Consider the following 20,339-nt stretch of genomic DNA (forward strand, 5'->3'; position numbering starts at 1 on the left):
GGTGATGCATTCACTAAAAATCTTAACTGTAAAAGTTTGGGAATTTCCTATCTTTTCCTTTTGTTCCTTTCCATCTGCCTCACTCCATGCCCATGCCCACTGCTGTCCAAGTCCTGCTGCAAGTAAGAGTAGAGATTTAGAAGGTAACAGGCTTGATCAGGATGATCTAAGCAGCATCTCAGAATTTAACATTACACAGATTATTCTGGCAGTGGGACTGATGTATTACAAAGCTTTTGCCTATGGCAGCTTTCTGTAGGCTTTGTAACAGACCCACGTCCTGCCTGTACTCTGATAAGGAAATTTCCCTCGCCAGCAGTATAAACCCAGTCATCACTTATGAAACGTGAAGGAAGCAGACAGCAGTTTTCCCAAAAACAGCAGAAGTGAAAAACCCACCATGGAAATACAAAAATCCTGGTAGCATCAGAAAGTTCTTAAAAATCTTTCCAGAAGGTTGCTGCATTTATACACATCTGCAAGAAGCAAAGAAGATGAAAATAAATGGCTCCCCAAGCTCTCTGTCGGAGCACTAGAATTTCATACTTTGACAGAGGGACTTCCAGACTTTTACTCACTCTAGCATAAACAGGTCTCTGAGCTGGTGCTAGTGCACTGCTGGTCTTTTGCCAAGATGCACCATCGCCAGCAAACCTCGGAATGCTTCAAAGCCTCAAGTAGGGCATGCATAACTCTGCCAGCCAGACACAGGTGAATTCTTAACTTGGCACACTAGCTCTGCTGCTGCCGCCAGGGATGTGTCACTGTACGAGAGCCATAGCTGACCACAGATACATTCTTCATTCTCTGCACAGAGTAGGCTGCCAAGTGTTAGCCTAACCAGAAATCAGCAAATACTGAGGTCTGGACTGTGACTCAGTATAACAGTCTGAACATTTCCAGAGAGCTAAATTACATATGTTCGATGTGCAGAATTATCATTACTACAGATTAAAAGATGATATTTCTAAAACCCAGCCCTGCATGCCATGATGCCCAATGAAAAAAAGCAATTCATGATTTTTTATTTTCGTAAATACTGTAATTTGTATGGCCTTAAAGGCAGTGTTATAGTAGAATATTCCACGTAGTTTGAGCCTTTTTAAAGGTGCAATGAAAGCCATGAGATAGGCCTAAATGAAAAGCTCCCAGCTCTGAAAGTCACCATAATCAGAAGCATCAACATTTACTCAACATTTACATTGATATTTTCTAACACTGCCAGGCAGAAGGCTGCTGTTCACTGCACTCTATTAGGCTACACTTATTAGGCAGAGCTGACCATAGAATGAATAGTATATAAGGAAATATCCCAGAATGAAGCACAGAATGGTTTGGGTTGGAAAGGACCTTAAAACCATCCAGTTCCAACCCCCTGCCATGGGCAGGGACGCCTCCCACCAGATCAGGTTGCTCAAAGCCCCATCCAGCCTGGCCTTGAGCACTTCCAGAGATGGGGCATCCACAAATATGGGGTCACAGACCAGGTACAAAGCACATTTCCTATTACTTTCCTTCCAAACTATTGAAAATTATTTAGATTCTTAGTTAGGTTATAAAGTTAGATTTTTTTTTTCCCCTTGAAGGTATGTATTAGACACCCTGTTATATTAGATACATTAGACATCCTTTTACAGGCAAACAAGGAAAAAAAAATATCCCATTATGATCCATAACAAAAAAAATATGCCTTACACAAAGTGTAATCATTTCTTTGAGCTGTAAAATTGCTTAAAAGAACTGACACTTAAAAGTCTTAATCAGTGGAAAGAAAAACAACTGTGTACAGAAAATAGCACTCCATCTGTTGAATTTAAGATGCTGATTTATTAATAGAATAATATGTTAACTGGAGTCAGTCCCATCAATTTTGTATTCATCTTTATTGCCTTGAGCTTCACCTGCCTGGAAATCCTCTCTCTCTCTCTCCCTCTCTCTCTCTCTAATGTATATCCATTTCCTCTTTACTCAAAAAACTTCAGAGCCAAACTCTGAATACTAAAATTCTGAAATGTCACTGCTGACTGATGAGAGGGCTGAGAGGCTCTTGGCTCACACTGCGCCTTCTTCCATTGTCAGACAGCGTATAAGCTTGCTTTTCTGTACACACCAGCCCACTTTCAATCACTTCTGAAGCTTCTACCCTTCCATGGAGTTAGTGTGGTAGCACAGGCAGGCCCACGCACTCACACAGCACGGCTGCACGGACCCAGCCTGCCTGTGGAACCAGAGCATCAGAAAGGGCCAAACATGCAGAACAAAAGCACAGAGCACAACTGCAGCGACAAACATCCTGCACTGTCTTGTGCTGACTTCCCAGAAACTTTTCTCCATCTAAAAGGGATGTATCTGAGTTAAGCTAAACAAAAACCAGACCTTTTGGTCCCTATCTGTATGGAGGTTTACAGCACAGCTGTCAAACCCCTCTGAAGCTGGGGCCAGTTCCTAGGCTGCTACTCTTGCAGATCTGACACTGGATTGGACTTGTCAGGCTAGAAATGTATTATTCAACTCACCTGGAGGCTACATGGAACTGGACAAACCACTGAGTCTTGACTGTGCCATGGGCCCTTTGTCCCCTACCCACCCTGTGGCTATGCACAGAACCGAGCAGCGGAAGGTCGGCATCCACTGCCACCCGCTCTTAGACAGGTGCTCCAGCAGCTCGGAGAGCTGCCCGTTCACATGAGCAGAGTGCGAATCTCTAATTGTATTCCAAATGAAAAGGCAGAGACTTTTCTAAAGACTTCCCAAGTTCACACAGGGAGCTAGCACTGATATCAGGAATTCATTCAATTTGAACGGAACGGACAAGAATGCATGACCCCAAATTCTAAGCAGGACCCTAAACATTACCCAAAAACTTGGTTTTGACCTTTTCCAGATACAGACAACCAATATACATTTCCAGAACCCCATTGGTACCATTGTCTTCAGAGATGGAGTCCCCGCTCTGACCAAACCACCTGTCTTTAGAAGTACCAGGCTGCTCAGACTGGAATATATCTATGGCATTTTAACAACTATAGGTACGTTGGAAAAAACATCAGGTTAAGGACCAAATTACAGGTCCTATAATGGATCCATGCTAGTTTTCACCAGAAGAGTCTTAACTTGTTCATCTCTGAAATGCACAGCCCTGCCTTGATTATGTTCTGCAGCACAGGAGGTGGGGGAGATGGAAGTATGAAATGATAAAAATAGAAAAAAAGGATGCATTTTACTGCACACATACAGGACTAGATTCACATGGTTCTTGAGCCAGAATGTTATGTTAACATATGCAGAAAAGCCTCAAATGGTTGAAATGTGTCCGTAGGTTATATAAAGTCAGATACATCATTATGGCAAAAAGTGGTGCAGACGTGTATTAACCCCACCAAAGCCTGTTAAAAAAGGCTCAAACTATAAAAGAGAAATGGTTAAGAATCTGTATGGCTCGCTCATAGCTTGGCTCTGGCCAGTGGTAGGTCCCTTTTGGAGCAGCTGGAGCTGGCTTTGCTCTGACCCGGGACAGCTGCTGGGCTCTGCTCACAGTGGCCACCCCTGCAGCCCCCCACTACCAAACCCTCGCCACGTAAACCCAATACAGAGCAAATATTTATTTCTTCACATGCCAGCTAGCACGTACAAAAGCTGCAGGGACAGCAACATCCCAGTTCCCTGGTGGGATGGCTTCAGTGGTGACACTGATTTCAGAAGCTCATGCTACCCCAGCCTTGGGTCCTTGTTCAGCTTTCAGCTGGCCACTTCCACCAGGTACGTTACTCTATTCACTTCTGAAGCAGCCCTGTCGAATAGATGAGTGTAACAATCCGTTCTTCTGCGTGGCAGAAAGAATATTTCAAACCTGTTATTCCACTAACACCATAGTTGTAGGCCTCAGAGATAAATTTCAGGAGTTGGATCCCATGAAATAACTTTGTAAAGATAATGTGGTTCATTAGGCAATGAAGCCCTGCAGGACGACATCATTCAGCCAGAAAAACAGAAGCTGTGAATTAGCATCAACATTTTTGTATTTTGCAAGATATTTATTATAATTAGTAACAATAGGAAAGCCATGATTGCAAGTTAAGCATCGTGCAGCCTGCGTGAAGAAAGTACTGCGTGACTGAATCCAGGCAACACAAAACAGCAGTTGGAAATTAAGAGCCTTGTGAAATTTACACTGTTTAAACTAATCAGTTCATTGTGTTAACAGATTCACGATAAAACCAGCCACTTAGTGCCTCGGTAAGTGAGCTCTTCTCTAATCCTCCTCCTTTTTCACTAGCTAACACTTTCTTCAGTTCTGTAGCATCAAACTGGGATGCCACAGATAAATGACTGAGATCTAATTACACAGGCAGAGCATGCCAGGACAGAAGATGAGCAACACTGGAAAAGAGTCTCAGCTTTATCACCGAGAGGCTTGTAAGGGGAAGCTGGGTCGGCAGGCAGTGGGGCTAGGGGATGTCACAAAGCTGCATCAAAAGCATAGTTCATACAGTTTTGCTGTATCTTTAGCCTTGACGCTTAAGAAGCCTTCACCAAAAAAAAGTGTGAAAATCACTACGCCATCACATACACCTATGCTCTGCCGTTAGTCTTCAGAATGACGAGAATACAGCAGGACAGTAAGTAACTTGTGAGTAAACACAACAGAGCAAGGACAGGCAGCCCTAGTAGTTCAGGCAACTTATCTGCTCAAAGACAGATTCTTATAACTGCTCAACAGTCACAGAGGAAAGACGACGTTCAAATGCACCCAGATTCCTCTTAAGGACCACAGCAGAGTGAAGAGACTGGGTTTTCCAAAGGCAGGAGGAAGAGCTGCTGGGTGCTCCACTCCCTTGGTAAGTTCATCCTCACGATTTAAGAGCCTAGATGAAAACTGAGAAACAACTTCTTTTTTCCTCTCGCTTTTTTAAATACTGTAGACACTGTGTTTGGGTGGTGGTTGATCCTATAAAGACCTGATATTTACAATGTCAGAGATACTTGATGCTTTACAGAACCAAGACCTTTTTGCTTTCACTTAAATGTCATTGCTATACATGCATACGTATGTATAAAAATGCATATATTTTCACACTACTGCCTGTTGACCTAAAACTGGGTTTGTAGAACAGGCTGTCCTTCGTCCTAGTCTGATCTGGTGCCACTGATAATATTTTACATTTCAGAAGTGAAAACATAATGAATAATTATCACGCTACAGAATTCTTTCTGTGTCAGCTTCCCTGTCGGCATAGTTAAGTGGTAGGACAGAGATATTAATCTCTTGGTGAGAAAACTGCCTGAGAGAGCATAAATGAAATCTCGGGTTATGGTAAAAACATTAGAAACTTCACTTGGCAGAAAAAGGAAGTACAAATTATGAAAGATAACAAACCTAAAAGCCAACCAGTTCAATGGAGGGGGCACAAAATTGTAAATTAAGAGACCCCTGGAATAGTTTTCATTTATTCATTTTGCACTAACGTAGGTGATTAAGTAATGTGAAAGACATAGACAGACAAACCTGTGTAATTTGGCCTTTAAATGGTCCTTGGGATTTTGGGATTCTACCGAGACCTCTCTTTGAGGACCCACATATCTTCCTTTCTGCCTTGATGAAGCAGAAACTGTTACTATATATTTACACAATTTTCCCTTGCTTTTAAAATACCAAAGTGTAGGCTTTTCAGTGCTTTATGCACTCCTAGTGCCCACCTATACAAGAAGCTCTTGCACGGCAGCTAATCCACAGAAAATTCACAGCCTTCCTACAGCCTTCACTTCAAGGGTGGAACTCACAAGCTATGAACTCCTGTGAAGGAATTTTTACAGTGACATCCTCTATCCTGCTGGAAATCAGGACAGAAAAGGCACCTCACACTTACACACTTATATGGCTTGGTGAACATTGCCAAATGATATAAATTAACAAGCTTGTGCACGGGTATGTTTGTTGAAGGGATAAGAGGCTTAGATTAGTGTTTATTTCTGATTACTTAGGTTTGTGATGGAAGACACTTGCATAGCCAACTTCAAAAAGTTGAGATGAAAATATATAATCGCTGTGTAAACTATTATTGTTGTTCTCAATGCCAAAGAAACCACTGGAATCACTTACAGCCCTCAATTATAACACAAACTGAGAAGTAACAATGAAGCACATATTGACAATTGCTAATTTCCATGAGTAATGGCTACAGAATGAACTCTGCAAAGGTTATAAAATGAGCACTTTTGGACCCATCAGTTCAAGAGAAACGTGGAGAAGCTGGAGAGGGTTTAAGGAGGGCTACTAAGAGAACACGTTGTGTAAAGAGAGACTTTAGGAGCTGGGTTTGTTTAGTCTGGTGAAGAGGAGGTCAAGGAGCAGCCTAATAGCTGCCTGCAATTGTTTGAAGGGCATTTAGAGATAGCCTAACACAACTTTTCTCAACAGCAATACAGTGCAACTTGCAAAGTTCAAACTGCGTATTCCAAAAAATCCTTTTCACTAGGAAGGTGATGCCACATTGGAACAGTTGCCGAGAGAGGCATCTCTGTCCTGGGAGATTTTTTAAAACTTGCCACTGCTGACCTCCTGTTGGCAGTATCCCTGCTTCAAGTGAAAGTCAGACTAGATGATCTCCAAACACTTCCAATGAATGCTTCTGTGGTTCTAAAATGGTGCAGACCAACCCTGCTGGTATGAGTGTTTCCCAAAGACCTACACCCTTTTTCATTTCTTGTCTTTGTGAATGCTGCATCAAATCCCTGCCCGTATCCCTGAGCAGAAGCCTTTTGGATCTGACAGTAGGACAGCAGAATCAGACTCACTGTAACAAGCCCACAATTATTCAGGATCTCACAGAGTTCTGTACGAAGTTCAGTCATCTTTGCAATTAGACAGTCTCCTGGGATCAAAAGGAAACATTCCTTGCACTATGCTTTTTTTGTATGAAGGCTACAGTTTTTATGTCTGAAAACATAAAAAACACAGCTGTCCTAAGAGGTCCTGGAGCCTTAAATCACAGCCATTTTAAGACCATTTTAAGAAATGATTTAATACAGAGAAAACTATCAATTTGACGCATCGAGAATGCAGAAGTTGAGTTTAAAACACTAATACAATTTAACCCCCCAAAATTCTGCCTCAGTCCAGTGTCTTTTCAGGGAGGGAAATTCAATTCCTAATTAATTCATTTTCTTATATTTGGTTGTAGAGGACATATGGTCTTGTTCTTAAAAGCACAAGAAAACAAATCTTGAAGCTCAATTGTTTTGTGTTCACATATATATATATATATTGCTTCCCATATAACATTTTACAAATAATTCAGGCCAAAAATTGGGGAAACAATCCCCTAAAGCAAACATATCAATTTCTGAGTATCCAGCTCAATATCCAAGTACAGGTTCAGAACAGAGCTATTACTGAATTTGTTGGAATGGTAGGTGCTGGGACTCTAAAACATCAAGGCTGGCTATCTATGATACACATACCAGATCATGCTACTTAGCAAGCTGTTTTGGACCAAAGCAGAATCCATTTGATATTTCATTTCTGCTTACTAAACTATTAATAAAGCTAATCCTATGATAAGAAGTAAAGTACAGCCTGTAATGTTGGGCCCTCATACCAGCTGTTCAGAAACCATGGCATTATCTCACTCTGAAAAGCAAGAAGATAAATGTGGCACCTGGAACTGTAATGAAGCGTGACTTTTACTTTCAGCATGCTCTTTGAATAATGAATTTTGTGAAGTAGTATTGGCTACAGTCAGAACTGCTGCATTTATGTGGTCACTGATTAGATGCAGCAATTTGTTACAGATGGCTAGGCTGTCTCACTCTGATAGATGCCTTTGCTAAGCATGGTCAGACTGCCTCAATTTATCTTGCTTGGGGTTGTTGTTACCTTGCCATGAGTAGAACTTGTCTGGATGCCCTACCTGTGCATTTCTATACTTTAGATCATATACGTTACTTTTACAGTTTATAATATTTGCAAACTGAACTTGGAATTCTTTGGGCCTGTAAGGACTGTTTGATTCCACTACCAAAACCCATATTTATCAGGCCTTCTGAACTTTGTATAATTATTTCCCTTTTTTCACTTATAAAACAATAAAATGCACTAAATCTAGGATATAACACAAGCCTTTGAAACTCCTAAAATACATCACGTAAACCAGAGAAGGAAGAAAAGCAGGCAGTCTCAAGGGCTTCTGGTCTCTATGAAGTACTAGGCAAGAAAACATGGAGCTCTCCTAGGCAGTGGGAGCAAAAAGAGTACTGAAAACAGTTGAACTCCTATAAGTGATGCTAACAGAACCATAAAAATATTGAAGGAATACAGTATTCACTATGTAAGTATTACAAAGATTAAGACTACACTTCTAGTCAAAATACTAAGATAAATGTCTTCTTGCAGAAAACAACATGTTGTAGGATATCCAATACTGATAAAAAGGGCTCCTCTCTGTCACACCTCTCTCAAAGAGAGAGAAAGTCCTTTAACTGGCTTGTCTTAGTTCAAAAACCTCAGAAAATTTACAATTCAAAATCGTACCCTGACAGCAGAATATCACCCCCTTCCAAAACTAGCAGGCATGTTCTACAACTCAAAGAAAAAGGCCCTTGGGAAAATCTTGAATTATTTTACTCCTATCAGACTGTCCATGCAGAAGATGAGCAAATCACGCAGAAATGTGTGCAAGCTGTTTAACCTCAAGTTATGCTTTCATTGATAAAAAAAATCTTTGCTTGTAGAAGGAATGTTGTCATTTGTTTACTTCTCAAAGGAAAAAACAAACATACAAAAAATCATCATCATCATCATCATCAACAAAAAACCATGCTGAACTCTCCAAGGAAGAGATTTTAGGCTTTTACAGACTAGTCCTTAGGTCTCAGTGTTCTGCCCTGGCAAAGGTGAGAGATGGAAATCAAAGAGATAAAAGCATAGAGAAGTGTGTGTATTGCACCTGTGGGAGGGTCTGGGAAGAGGGCCAAGGGAAACTGCCACTGTTTTACCCCCTTAGTCTTTGATTCCTCTCTTTCCCCACAGCTTTATCTCCTGAAAAATCCTCCAAAGCCTGTATGATTCCCCTACAGCTTTGAGAGGTGAGGAGGTGACTGTGCTGCTGCAGCACGTTTACTCAGAGCCAAAACTGCAACAAGCCCAGAGAACGCAACAGAGGAACAAGGGAAGGTGGAGAGTCACGAACTTTCACAGAAGTTTGCAGACACAGACTCTCAACAAGAAACTCTAAGAAACTTTTGGACCCTGTGGGGCTACAGAGACTGAAGGAGATGAGGCAGTTTTAAGGCCCTGTAGAATTCATGTTTACATCTATCTAGATACATACTGTAAAGGTACAACTTGCTCTGCCCTTGCTCTGCACCACCTCCAATTCAGTCACTCCATGAGAAATGTAACAAAGCTCGGCTCTTTTAATGTGCACCTACTCCAGCAAGCTTGTGAGCTCGGGCTCAGATCTGCACCAGCCAGCCACTGGAACTGTGATTGCTCTCTGAGAGCTCACATCTATTTTCAATAGACTGTGCAGAGACGGCTGCCACATCTCCCAGCAGCACATAAGTGCACCCAAAACTTCAAACATGCTATTCTTAATGCTTTTTGATGCAGTCACAAAGCATCTATCCCTGTCATAAGCCTCCTGCTTTTCTGTTCTTCCATTGCACTGGCATCTGCTTCACTAGAAGGAGGTACGTCCATACACCTTCAGTGGGAACAGAGGAAATATTCTGGCTGCCTTTTACCAGCTACTGGGAGTAGTGGTGTGAAAATTCAGGTGCCACTTTGCGCTCTGAGGCAGACTGCAGAGACAACTGCCCTGAATCTCTCCCAATTAAAAAGATTCTGCTGCCCCTATCAAGGCAGAAAGTGAGGGCTTGAATATTCACAGCAATGGTATCTGTTCTCCGCTGCCTTCAGGAGACATCCACTGAAAATGAATGTCTGGAAGCAGCTGCTTCCCAGACAGAAACGAAGTTGAAGAAGTACTACCATTTCTTTATGGCGTGATGACAGGATTACTTCTTTTGCTATCTTAATTCCAAAAACGTCCTCCTCTAATTACACTTCCCTTTTCTAGGAAGGAACTCTGTAGTTTGCAGAGAAAGGACACTCAGGGGTTTTAAGTGGGCCGGATGAGCAGATGTCCAAGTGGAATGGTCTGGAAACTAACGGGCAGGCTTTGAGGAGGGAAAAATCACATTTGGTCTCAGAAGTCTAGACATGTCCTATACCTGAATTTAGGATAAGATTTGATGTGCACATAAATCTACCTCAAAGGTATCAGTGGAATGATATTTTAACAGATTTAAACTCAGATATTTACACTGACCTCACCACCATCACTTATATCCAAGTGCTGCTCTTAAAAATATTAATTAGCTCCTGCTTTAGAGCAGCAGCAGAAGAGGAAATAAGCAAATGAAACAACAGTAATCTCTGTAATCCCAGGTAGTAGACACGGTTTTCTACTTGGAAGAATCCTGGATCTCTTACAAGGTAAGGAACAACAGCAAGCCTCTGAAATGAGCCATATTTTTCTTTACACAGCAGGCTACACAACCTCTCCGATGACTTCCTTTTGTTGTGCTCCTGCCCTTCCATTCCTCCAAAATTTTCACTGGTATCAGGCCAACAAATAAATCCATATCGGTGTTACTGAAGGTGACCCACACATCACTGAACAACAACTTGCTGCCCCCAAATGCTTATTGCAGTAGACCACGTTTATTTATGCCGTAAATGGAAGCATATCGCCAAGTGGCATCATCAAGATTTTTTTGCTGCACTACATTGTATTCCCCAAGGTGCAGAGAACATTAGTTGCAAGTTTTATGACTAGCATGCATTAGAAAAATGAAGTCATTAAATTCTCATAAGCTTTTCAAATTTTCATGTTATATTATTGCAGAAAAGCTTTTTGTACCACAGGCATGCATTGGTTACCGCAACAGGGAAGCCCAACTCCTCCTGCTTAAGTATCTTCGTAGTGTTTTATGTCGTCTGTCTCCCTTGCTCAAAATAACCTATTTTTAGGTCTCTATGGCTCAGGCTGATTTTATTAAAGCGACACAAATGGCCTTTACTGAGAGTTATTTTGCCAAGAAAACTATATGCTAACTATAGCTTTCTGTAAGTGGCATCTTTTTTTTTACCCGGCGCTTTCACATTTTGGCTTAATATTTTTTGCCACAGTTTCCACATTCAGCTATTTCTTTTCTCTGTCTTGTAGTACAATACTGGCACCTAAGATGTCTTTTAGACCGATCACTTATCCTCCTTTACTGTCCTTTCTACGAACTTAGCATAAATAATCCTACCCATTTATTTTAGACTAAGTCCACACTGATTTACATTTGTTTGCGGACTTAGAGCACTCCCCTACTAAACTGCTGATTGTAGCTTAAAGCCTTTTGACTGGAAACTCCCATCTAGCACAGCCTTTCCTCCAGATGGTGGAAAGACTCTGATTTCCCACTATTTCCATCAGTTTCAGTGTCCTTCCAGAAAATTTTTAAGATCCTGAGAAACACGTTCCCCTGCTGTGTGTAACATTCACGTTTCTTCACACAACTGAGGAGATTCTCATAGGGACAACTGCTAGAGGAGAGGGTCTCTATCTTATCTATCTCAAGGAAGATACATACAACTTTATATGGCAGACACAGATCCATCTACCCACTTGGACCTAGAGTGCTAGGAAAACCTCCTATTTTATTTGCTTAGCAAAACAAAAAGAAAACCTGCAAAAATTCCAACTTGTGACTCAGAAGTGGCAAAGAAAAAAATTACAGAACCGGATTAGCAGATGGTTTTGTCAACTGCCTCTGCCTTCATGTGGACCTGGCTGGGTAATTAAAATGTGTAAACTGAGATCAATTAGTACACATTTCCCACTGTGCTGAGCTCCCACTGTGTAGATTTGCACTCCTTGATTAATCATAGCTACAAGATGCAGAATCCTTCCAAACATATCCCTTCATAAACATTTTAATCCTTGTGATTAAGAAGATCTTAATACCACAAAAATGAAAGCATAGACTCCAGAGAACCTCAGAAGCTACAAATAATCAGGACTCTTGATACATTAACACACTTCTGCCTCTTTTGCCTCCACTAAATGCTCTTTTAAAGAAATCATCAGCTTCCCAGTGCTACTTATGCCTGAACACCATTGGCTTTTTATGTAGTTTATAGCAAGTATAAACTACAAAAATATATTCTGTCCCTAGACACAGAAATGAACTTCAGTTGCAAAAGCTTTACAAACCAAAAAATACAACGCTTAAAGAAGCTTAGCTTAATTTCACGTTGCTTCACAGGTACCAAACAGGTTCAGTCCCTCTAGTTTTTTTAGATCAAACGAAGAGGGGAAATGACCAAACTGTGAGAGCGCATCCAAGCTCGTAGCCTACATTTTAAAGGACCTTTGGGTCACCGAGTTTTTCCCTCAGCATCGCTCACTGGTGTCTGTAGGTCGGGCATACAACGCAGGCTGCTTCGCTCCGCTGTGCTGGGGGGCGGTTTAGGTAGCAGATGCTGGCAAGGAGCCCGGTGCTACTTCAGGAATCCGTAAATAGCCCGGCACGGGGCCGTTGCTCCCACTACCATCTCCATATATGGTGGAAATGGGACCTAAACTCATTTTTCTTGCTGTTTGTACGAAAATCCTGACAGAGCAGCTAGGCACAGCTGCTGCTTCTAGGTCAACATTATCAGAGGTTTCTCAAACCACAGCACATCTCGCACGACCGGATAAGCAGAACTGCACTAAGTGACAGGAGAGATACCATTAATGCATTTTACTGTCCTTTAATTAAAGCTACTCATTCATCAGTTATATTTTTACTTTACACTGTTACAGCTCTCATTAAGTGCAACCAGACTCCATGGGAAGTCTCCGTATTTGTCCCGACATCTCCATTGTCTGCAGCTTCCTGCCTCTCAGAAAGTCCCTCTCTTAGAGGACAGCACGCACTGCAACACAAGCTAGGAGGGCCATAATTATTTTAACATCTTCTTTCTCTCTCTCTCCTCCCCCCCCCCCCCCCCCCCAAATGAAAGAAAATTCAATGCCTTCCAAAAGGTAGATTCATTTCTGTTAGAAATATTTGACGACAGAACAAACACGCGCATCTGAGACAACAGTGGGCGGAAAAGAAGAAAAAAAAAAAGTTGTGTTATTTTTATTACAGTCTGCAGAGATTTACAAAACACAGAGCCCATGCAGGTAGCTCCAAGTGAGCCCTTCTAAGCCAGAGTCTCATTTCATCTGGAAGACATGGCTTACTTGCTCCTCCTAACTGATTTCAAGACAGACAGAATCTAAAACATCCCTTTTTCCAAAAAAATACTGTAGATAAGAATAAATGGTAATCATCAGTATACAGGAACACTGGGTCACACTGAAATTTAGCCTAAAACATCATCTTGGAGATATTCCAATATCCAGAAAGTGACATTCCACAGGACAATCTAAAAACTGTTTTCTGCGTTAAGGCTTATCACAGACATTTGGAGGTTGGTTAAATCCTGACATTTGAGGACTTTCACCCTTTTCATAAAATGTTGTGACAAGCTGGGATATCCTTCACAGTCCTTTAACTATCAGTTCTTGGAGAAGTGTTCAGCACCCAACCTCTTTTCATTCCTGACAGTGACTTCTACATTCTCATCACTTAGAGGAAAAAATGTTGCCTTTAATAGCACTGGGTTTCCTGCTATTTTTACAAAAAAAAAAATGTTAGAAGTTGTGTGCAGAAACAAATGAATGTTACAGAGACCACTGATTGGAGATGACAACGTAAGATGTTTCTGGATAACATCTAGCACGTTTCCTTTTTAAGGTTAATAGCACTAGTCTTTTCTACGACTGGTTTCTAAGTTCTCACACAGGCTTTCCAGGTGTGCTGTCACATTCATTGTTCTCAATCTATTCTTGTTCAGCAATATCCTTTTGAAGCAACATCAGTCATACGCACACTATCCAAATGAGGCTGTACTATTTATTTACAGGAAAAAGGTGTTGCAATATTCTCCATATTGCTCACTGTTCCCATTCCCCATCATAAAATCTTGCTTTGTAGTTGGAGGGACAGGTGTTTTTGGAGAGAGAGGGGTTTTTTTGTTTGTTTGCTTTTCCCCCCTGCAACATCCCTTTTTGATATGATACAATTCATTCAAAGCTCTGGAAAGAGAACATGGTTATTTAAATGCTACGTTCCACAGTACTTCAGATTTTTATTGGCAAGGGGTTTCATGTGTCATCACATTACCCTTTTACCAAATTTGTTTACTTTTCTCTGAATATTCCTACCGAGCAGGCTAGTACTGATCTCTGAAATGTAAGCCCAGAAGACAATGTATTAAATAATTCTCATCATGGTCATTCTGTGATGAAACTGATGTGAAAATATTAATAAATATTCAGTGTAAGAGCCAGGCAAGGAAAATCCCTAGAATTCCAGGCTCACGTGCTTAATCCTATAACCTAGACTGCCTGTCTGCTTATTTATACAAGCTTACCATGCAAATAATTTTATTTGTTCTTTGTAATTGGAATATAAATCTATGCCAGAGCTCTAGAACTGCATTTCAAAAGCAACAGTTCATATTAAAAGAAAAAAAATAAACTATAATATCTTTAAGTAGACCAGCTGACTGATATTTGTAAGATTACAGGTATTTGAGGCAAGCTTATGAAAAAACACTCTTTCCCTTTCTTTTGGTCTGTCCTGAGTGCATTTTGCATATCGTATTTTACTTTCATATCTTACAGCTTCTGCATTCACATAGTCATGTCAAACTCCGAACTCTTCCTTAAAACTTTATTTCTATTGGCATGTTCAAGAAATTCCAGCCTCCAGATTCTGCTCCGCACTTACTGTGACCGAAGAATTTGTATTGAAACACGAGCTGGAAGAATGCCTTTGCTAGAAAGAAAGGTTCTGCCAAGAATATTGGATCTTGTGTTCCTCTGATAAACAATCTACAGTGCCTGAATTTCATTTGAAAGAGAGACTGAAAGTGCTGCTTATAGTAACACATTAAGACAAAAAAGTGCTCTTAAGACTGAACAAACTACTCACATCTACCAACATCCAATGGGTTTCTATAAAAATAGTCTTGAATACTTTCAGAGTCCCATCTTCCCACAAGTGGGTACTTCTCTCCCTCTCCCCCAGTAATACAAAACTAACAAAACACTGAATTTTCTTGTGTCAGCATGACCTCAGATAACAGAGGCGGGATCCTGGTTTTGTGTCCACATTCACACACAACTCTGATGAAGGTGTAAGTGCCAGGTCATGTTCATGAGCAGGAAGTGGGCTTGCCTAAAGCCGCTTAGATTGCCTAAGGCATCTTTCCATGTTGGCATCTAAACCTCAGGCCCAGTGCAGGTAGGTGCATTTGGCTGCCTTTGCTTCTGCAAGAACAAGAATAAGGGCAGGTCCCACCCACATGAGCCGGATGGAGTCCTCCCACACGCTGTCCGAATGGACTGCGCTGCCAAAGTCTCCAAAACAAGAAAACACTTCAGCAATTTGAATTAATTACTCACGATGAGAGTTCTTCATGAGAATGGGATTCCTTCTAAGGCTGGTAAATACAGCACTTCTGAAAGAACTACACCAAAGCAAAGAATTTGAAACAGAAGAACTAGGATAAAGAAACAAGAAAAATTAGTACAGTTTATGATGCCTAATCCTTCATGTGTAGAGAAAATGGGAAACCTGACTGATGCATCCTAAGAGTCATTATTCGAGATGTAATGAACACAGATGCAATCCACCCTAATCTCTGCAGACATTCCTTTGGGAAAGTAATTTTAAACCAAAGTGGATCCTACAGGGATGACACCCTCAGCTCTTGCCACAGAGCTCCCTCCAAACATGAGCAGACCTCAACAGGCGTCACACAGCGTTAGAACTCTCTGGATACGTACACAGCAAGAAGTGTCTGTGGACTGTTATTCGGGAAGAAAGCAATTTTGAATCACAAAGTGAGTTGTAAAGACATGCAGATCTCTACAGTCTACCAAATGTAGTCCTTTGGGAGGTTCCAGAGAGCAAGACAAACGAGAATAAACAAATACCAGTTTCAGAGGTAACAACTCAAGTATGAAAAGTAAAAATAAAGTGTTAATAATAAGAAAAGTACAATAGATGAATACAGATAGGGCAGGCAGGGTAACAGCAAGAAGCAATAAGGAAGTTTACAAATCCCAGTAGGTCAACCACAGTAAAGTTTTTTGTATGTGTGACAAAAAAGACATTTTAGAGGTTTCAGAGGAGAAAAATGAGTTAGCATTATAGATACTTGTGTCCAGGACATGCAGCTTATGTCTGAGATGACACAGATGGAGGCAACCGTAGGCTGATTCTCTGTCAAATGTGAAGCAACGAAGCCCTTTAGTGGCAGCATTCTGAAGGGATGCAAAATAGGCCTGATTACAGTCGCAAAAGCCAGGGAAATGATGTTGCAGTAACAGAGATGCGAACTCAGTGACAGCTTTGATGAAAGCTCAGCGGTATGCACGGACAGGAAAAGCTGTTGTGCGGACAGAATTAGCAAGATTTTGCTAGGCTGGATGGGAGGTCAGAGGAAGAACTGTGAGCCGAAGGGAACACCCAGATTACTCATTCAAATGACAAAGCCAGACAGCAACTGGAAGGGGGAGCCATGGGAGCCCTCCAACAGATTAACAGAAGCCAGGCTAGCAATGGTTTGTTAAAGCAAGACATTGATGAGGAGATGTCAGAGATGCACTGAGATTGGAGGTTGGACAAAAGCTAATGGACTTTGAGTGCAGAAGCATCTACAATGCTTTTCACTTGACTTTAGGAATTCCATGCAATATTTAGATTTGACTAGACAACCATTTCAGAATTCCAGAAAGGCTGGGCTTTACATTGTGAACCAAAGACTGAAATAATCAGTACTTTTATTCTGTTAGAGCTACACCACTTGCCACAGATTACTTCAGCAAATTTCCACGCCTCATTTCACTTCCCACTAGTTAACTGTCAGCTTATACTAGTGGTTGTACCTGAGCGTGTTTCCAGGAACAAAGTCTCTACCACTGCCTTTTCACACTTCACTCAATGCTCCAATTACCCTCATGAACACAAGCTTTCCTTTTCATAACGCTTGCATGTTTCGATAGCTAGCACCACGGGCTGAAACTTCTGCTCTATCAGTATGCACTGGTTTGAAGCACGTGTTGGATCCAGCAATAGGAATCTGAAAGACTGAATGGCAACGCAGAACTCTGTCTTCTGCATTTCTGTCATCATCCCCTTTACTTTAAATATCAACCATGTGTGTCAAGTAAACATTCAATTATTTCCCTAAATGCTTACGTTTTCCTGCAATTGATCACACACCGAGTTAAAAGCCTTGTCAGTCCTTGCTTTTTAACAAGCTTGCCGATAAAAGAACACAATCACAGACAAAACCACAGACACAGACACTAATCAACGACATTCCATTGTGCCACAAATGAGAGATGCCCAGAGATCTACCTCGCCCTGCCCTGCTCCTGTCACAGTTCCCGTTTCACGAGCACACATGCACACAGACAGCAGGCAGACAACAATATACAAAGATAATGAATGGGTCTCTAGTGTTTCAGATTTACCTACAACCGTGTCCTTCCATCAGAACTTTAAGAGTGTTTTGCTTCTGGCACTAGCATTAGCAATCCCACAATAAAGACTGTTAAGAAAAATGTTGCTCAACATTAGAGATAGTTAGAAACAGAGTTAGAAAAATCTGGGTGCTTCCCAGGAGCACTCTGCAAATTATGCATGAACTACTAGATATTTCACAAACTGTGCATCACAGATCTGCTGCCAAGGGGTTACGCAAGTCTGTGACCAAAAATAAATAAAACAAAATGCTAAATGAGTATCCTGATGAAAAGAAGAATGCATACATCTAGTATATCACAGACGCAAAGTGAATTTGAAATAAAGGACATGCAATATGGAATGTGTACATTTGTGGGGGGCTAGAGAGGGGGAAGGGTTAAATGCAGATAAACATCTTACTGGTGAAAATAACATTTGAATTTAATTTTATACCCAGACTATCTGTTTCACAGTCTGTTCATTTCTACTGTGGGAAAATGGGAACAAGAAAAAAAAAGTCCCACTGAGGATGCTCTGTGCTTTCCCTACTCTTCCTTATTTTTATTTTTTTTTTACTGTAAAAGCCTGTGATGACCTAAAGAAAACAACAAAACAAAACTGCATCCACTGTTTTCATTCAGCTTTCCCTTGGGTCTCAAAACTGCATCTGTTCCATGTGCACTGAATTCAGCAGGAATACAGTGTACAAGATGACCAAAACACCAGAGTGTGCAGTGAGGGACACCACTATATGTAAGTAAATAGAAAGAAAAAAACTTTTAAAATGTGAATACATATGACTTGAAGCTACTGCTTTCTAGAGTTACCTTCTCTTTCAATGTTTCTAGTCTGACTCTTTTCTAGACCACTTTTATACAGTTTATCCTAGTTCTAATTGTCCCATATACCATTTTATCATTTACCTTATCAGCTAGGGCTTTAAAGGGGCATTTTTACATTCACCCTGTAACCTTACCTTGTAGGCAGCTTGTCTCATAAACTGCTTTGCAGGCTGCTTCCAAATAGCAGGCACTGTAATGACCCATCTTACTTCAGTGTTTTCAAAGTCAGAGCCTGCTTGGTCACTGAGCTCCTAAATAAAAGAAAAAGATGTGAATACAAAATGATGTGTGGCAACTTCATAAGGAAATATTTTTTGCTGGCTCCAGTAACAAAAACTTTCTCTTCTGATTTTTTTCCCTGTTATGCTACTACGCCTATGCTATAAATCCAAACATTTAAATTACTGCCAACCTGTCAAGAACGCCTTACCGTGCCAAAAGCCAGGATTGGGGCTGACACCTTCTTAAGGAGGCATACAGAAAAGTTTACCACTTAACATGAAGTAGAAAAGTTAGTTTTTCCAAAAACAGATCATGTACTGCTGAATATTACGGAATGTTTATATACGTTCTTACTCATAGTGTGGGATTTGCTGTTAGCCTGAAGAATTCATGCTTACATCTTGGTTAATACACAGAAAAATATTTGAGGTATTGATGAACATTATGTTTTACAATCTGGATTTTTCAATGCCTTCTTTATACATCACTGACCTTTAAATCAAGCTTTTACATCTCAGTTAACAAGGGGAAATTACAGTTGAAGCCTTAAAAAAATTGACTGGTTGCTCCTTGAAAATTTTGCTTTAAGCAAGCATTCAAGAGTAGTTTAGTTCTTTTATTGTCCTTTTTTCCCCCCTTAAAAAGAGGAAAGTCTGTACTGCATTTGCAAATTAGGTGATATACTGACATGTTTTGGGAAAGGTTCCAAGTAAAATGTCATTACCATATGTCCTATCTAAATCTCCATCCAAACAGGGAAAGGTTCATAAAGGTGAACAACGGGCCTTTAGAATGTAAAAAATGTTTCTGCATGTGCCGTGCCAAGGTGTTGTGTTTGCTTAGCTATGCTGCAGTTCAAAAATCCCCAGTAGAAAAGTAGTACCTTTATACCACACAGGGCACCAGGAACGGACAGATTACAGTCCAGAGGAACAGTTCATTCACACTGCTTGTCTGATTAGTTTCAGCATGCACTCACAAGTCACAGGGATGTTTTTAACATCATGAAAGGATGCAGCCCAGAAAGGCAGCACAGCATTCACAGTCACTAAGAATTTCCCCAGGCAATGAATGCACAGGTATAAGTCTGTGACTCAACGTTCAATGCAAGAATCCATCGCACACAGTCTTGGACAAGATAAGAATTTGGAGTTGTAATGATACAATAATTCCTATGAACCATAAAGAACAGATTGATATCTTGCAGCAAATAAATTAATCCCATTCAGAAAAGTAGGTTAGCTTTATATCAACAAGGCTTGCTTGATTATGGCTTGGCCTAGCAACTACTATACATTGGCAGTATAATGGTGCATCTGAAACTAACGTGTACTTAATTCACATTCGACTGTATACATGAGACGTTAAATTTACAAACTGCTTAGTGGAGACATGTATTTCACAAGAGAAGAACAAATACAACCCTGTGACCCAAGAATAATATTAAAAGATGTGAGCATTGTAATATTTCAAATTGGAAATAGAAAATAAAATGCATTCGCCCTACAAAAAACAGCCACAGTAGTTAAAAATAAAAAGATGGTGTAAATAGAGGCAGCACATCAGAACACAGTATAGATTTACAAATTAAAGCTCTAACAAATGTCTGTCTTACTTTTAGGTTCTCCCTAATGCTTGTTAGGT

General features: G+C 40.7%; 1 protein-coding gene across 3 annotated transcripts in view; it reads right to left on the reverse strand.

The window, feature by feature from the left end:
- Nucleotides 1-20,339, reverse strand: part of HSPA12A (heat shock protein family A (Hsp70) member 12A) — a 91,049-nt gene that overhangs the window by 16,350 nt on the left and 54,360 nt on the right. For all 3 annotated transcript variants that reach the window (XM_080597611.1, XM_080597610.1, XM_080597612.1), the window contains one exon: nt 18,608-18,724. In XM_080597611.1, the coding sequence (XP_080453737.1) occupies nt 18,608-18,724 (117 nt within the window). The remainder of the gene's footprint in view (nt 1-18,607; nt 18,725-20,339) is intronic.

This window comes from Anser brachyrhynchus (assembly GCF_964034855.1).
Source record: "Anser brachyrhynchus genome assembly, chromosome: 6".
Classification (NCBI taxonomy): domain Eukaryota; kingdom Metazoa; phylum Chordata; class Aves; order Anseriformes; family Anatidae; genus Anser; species Anser brachyrhynchus.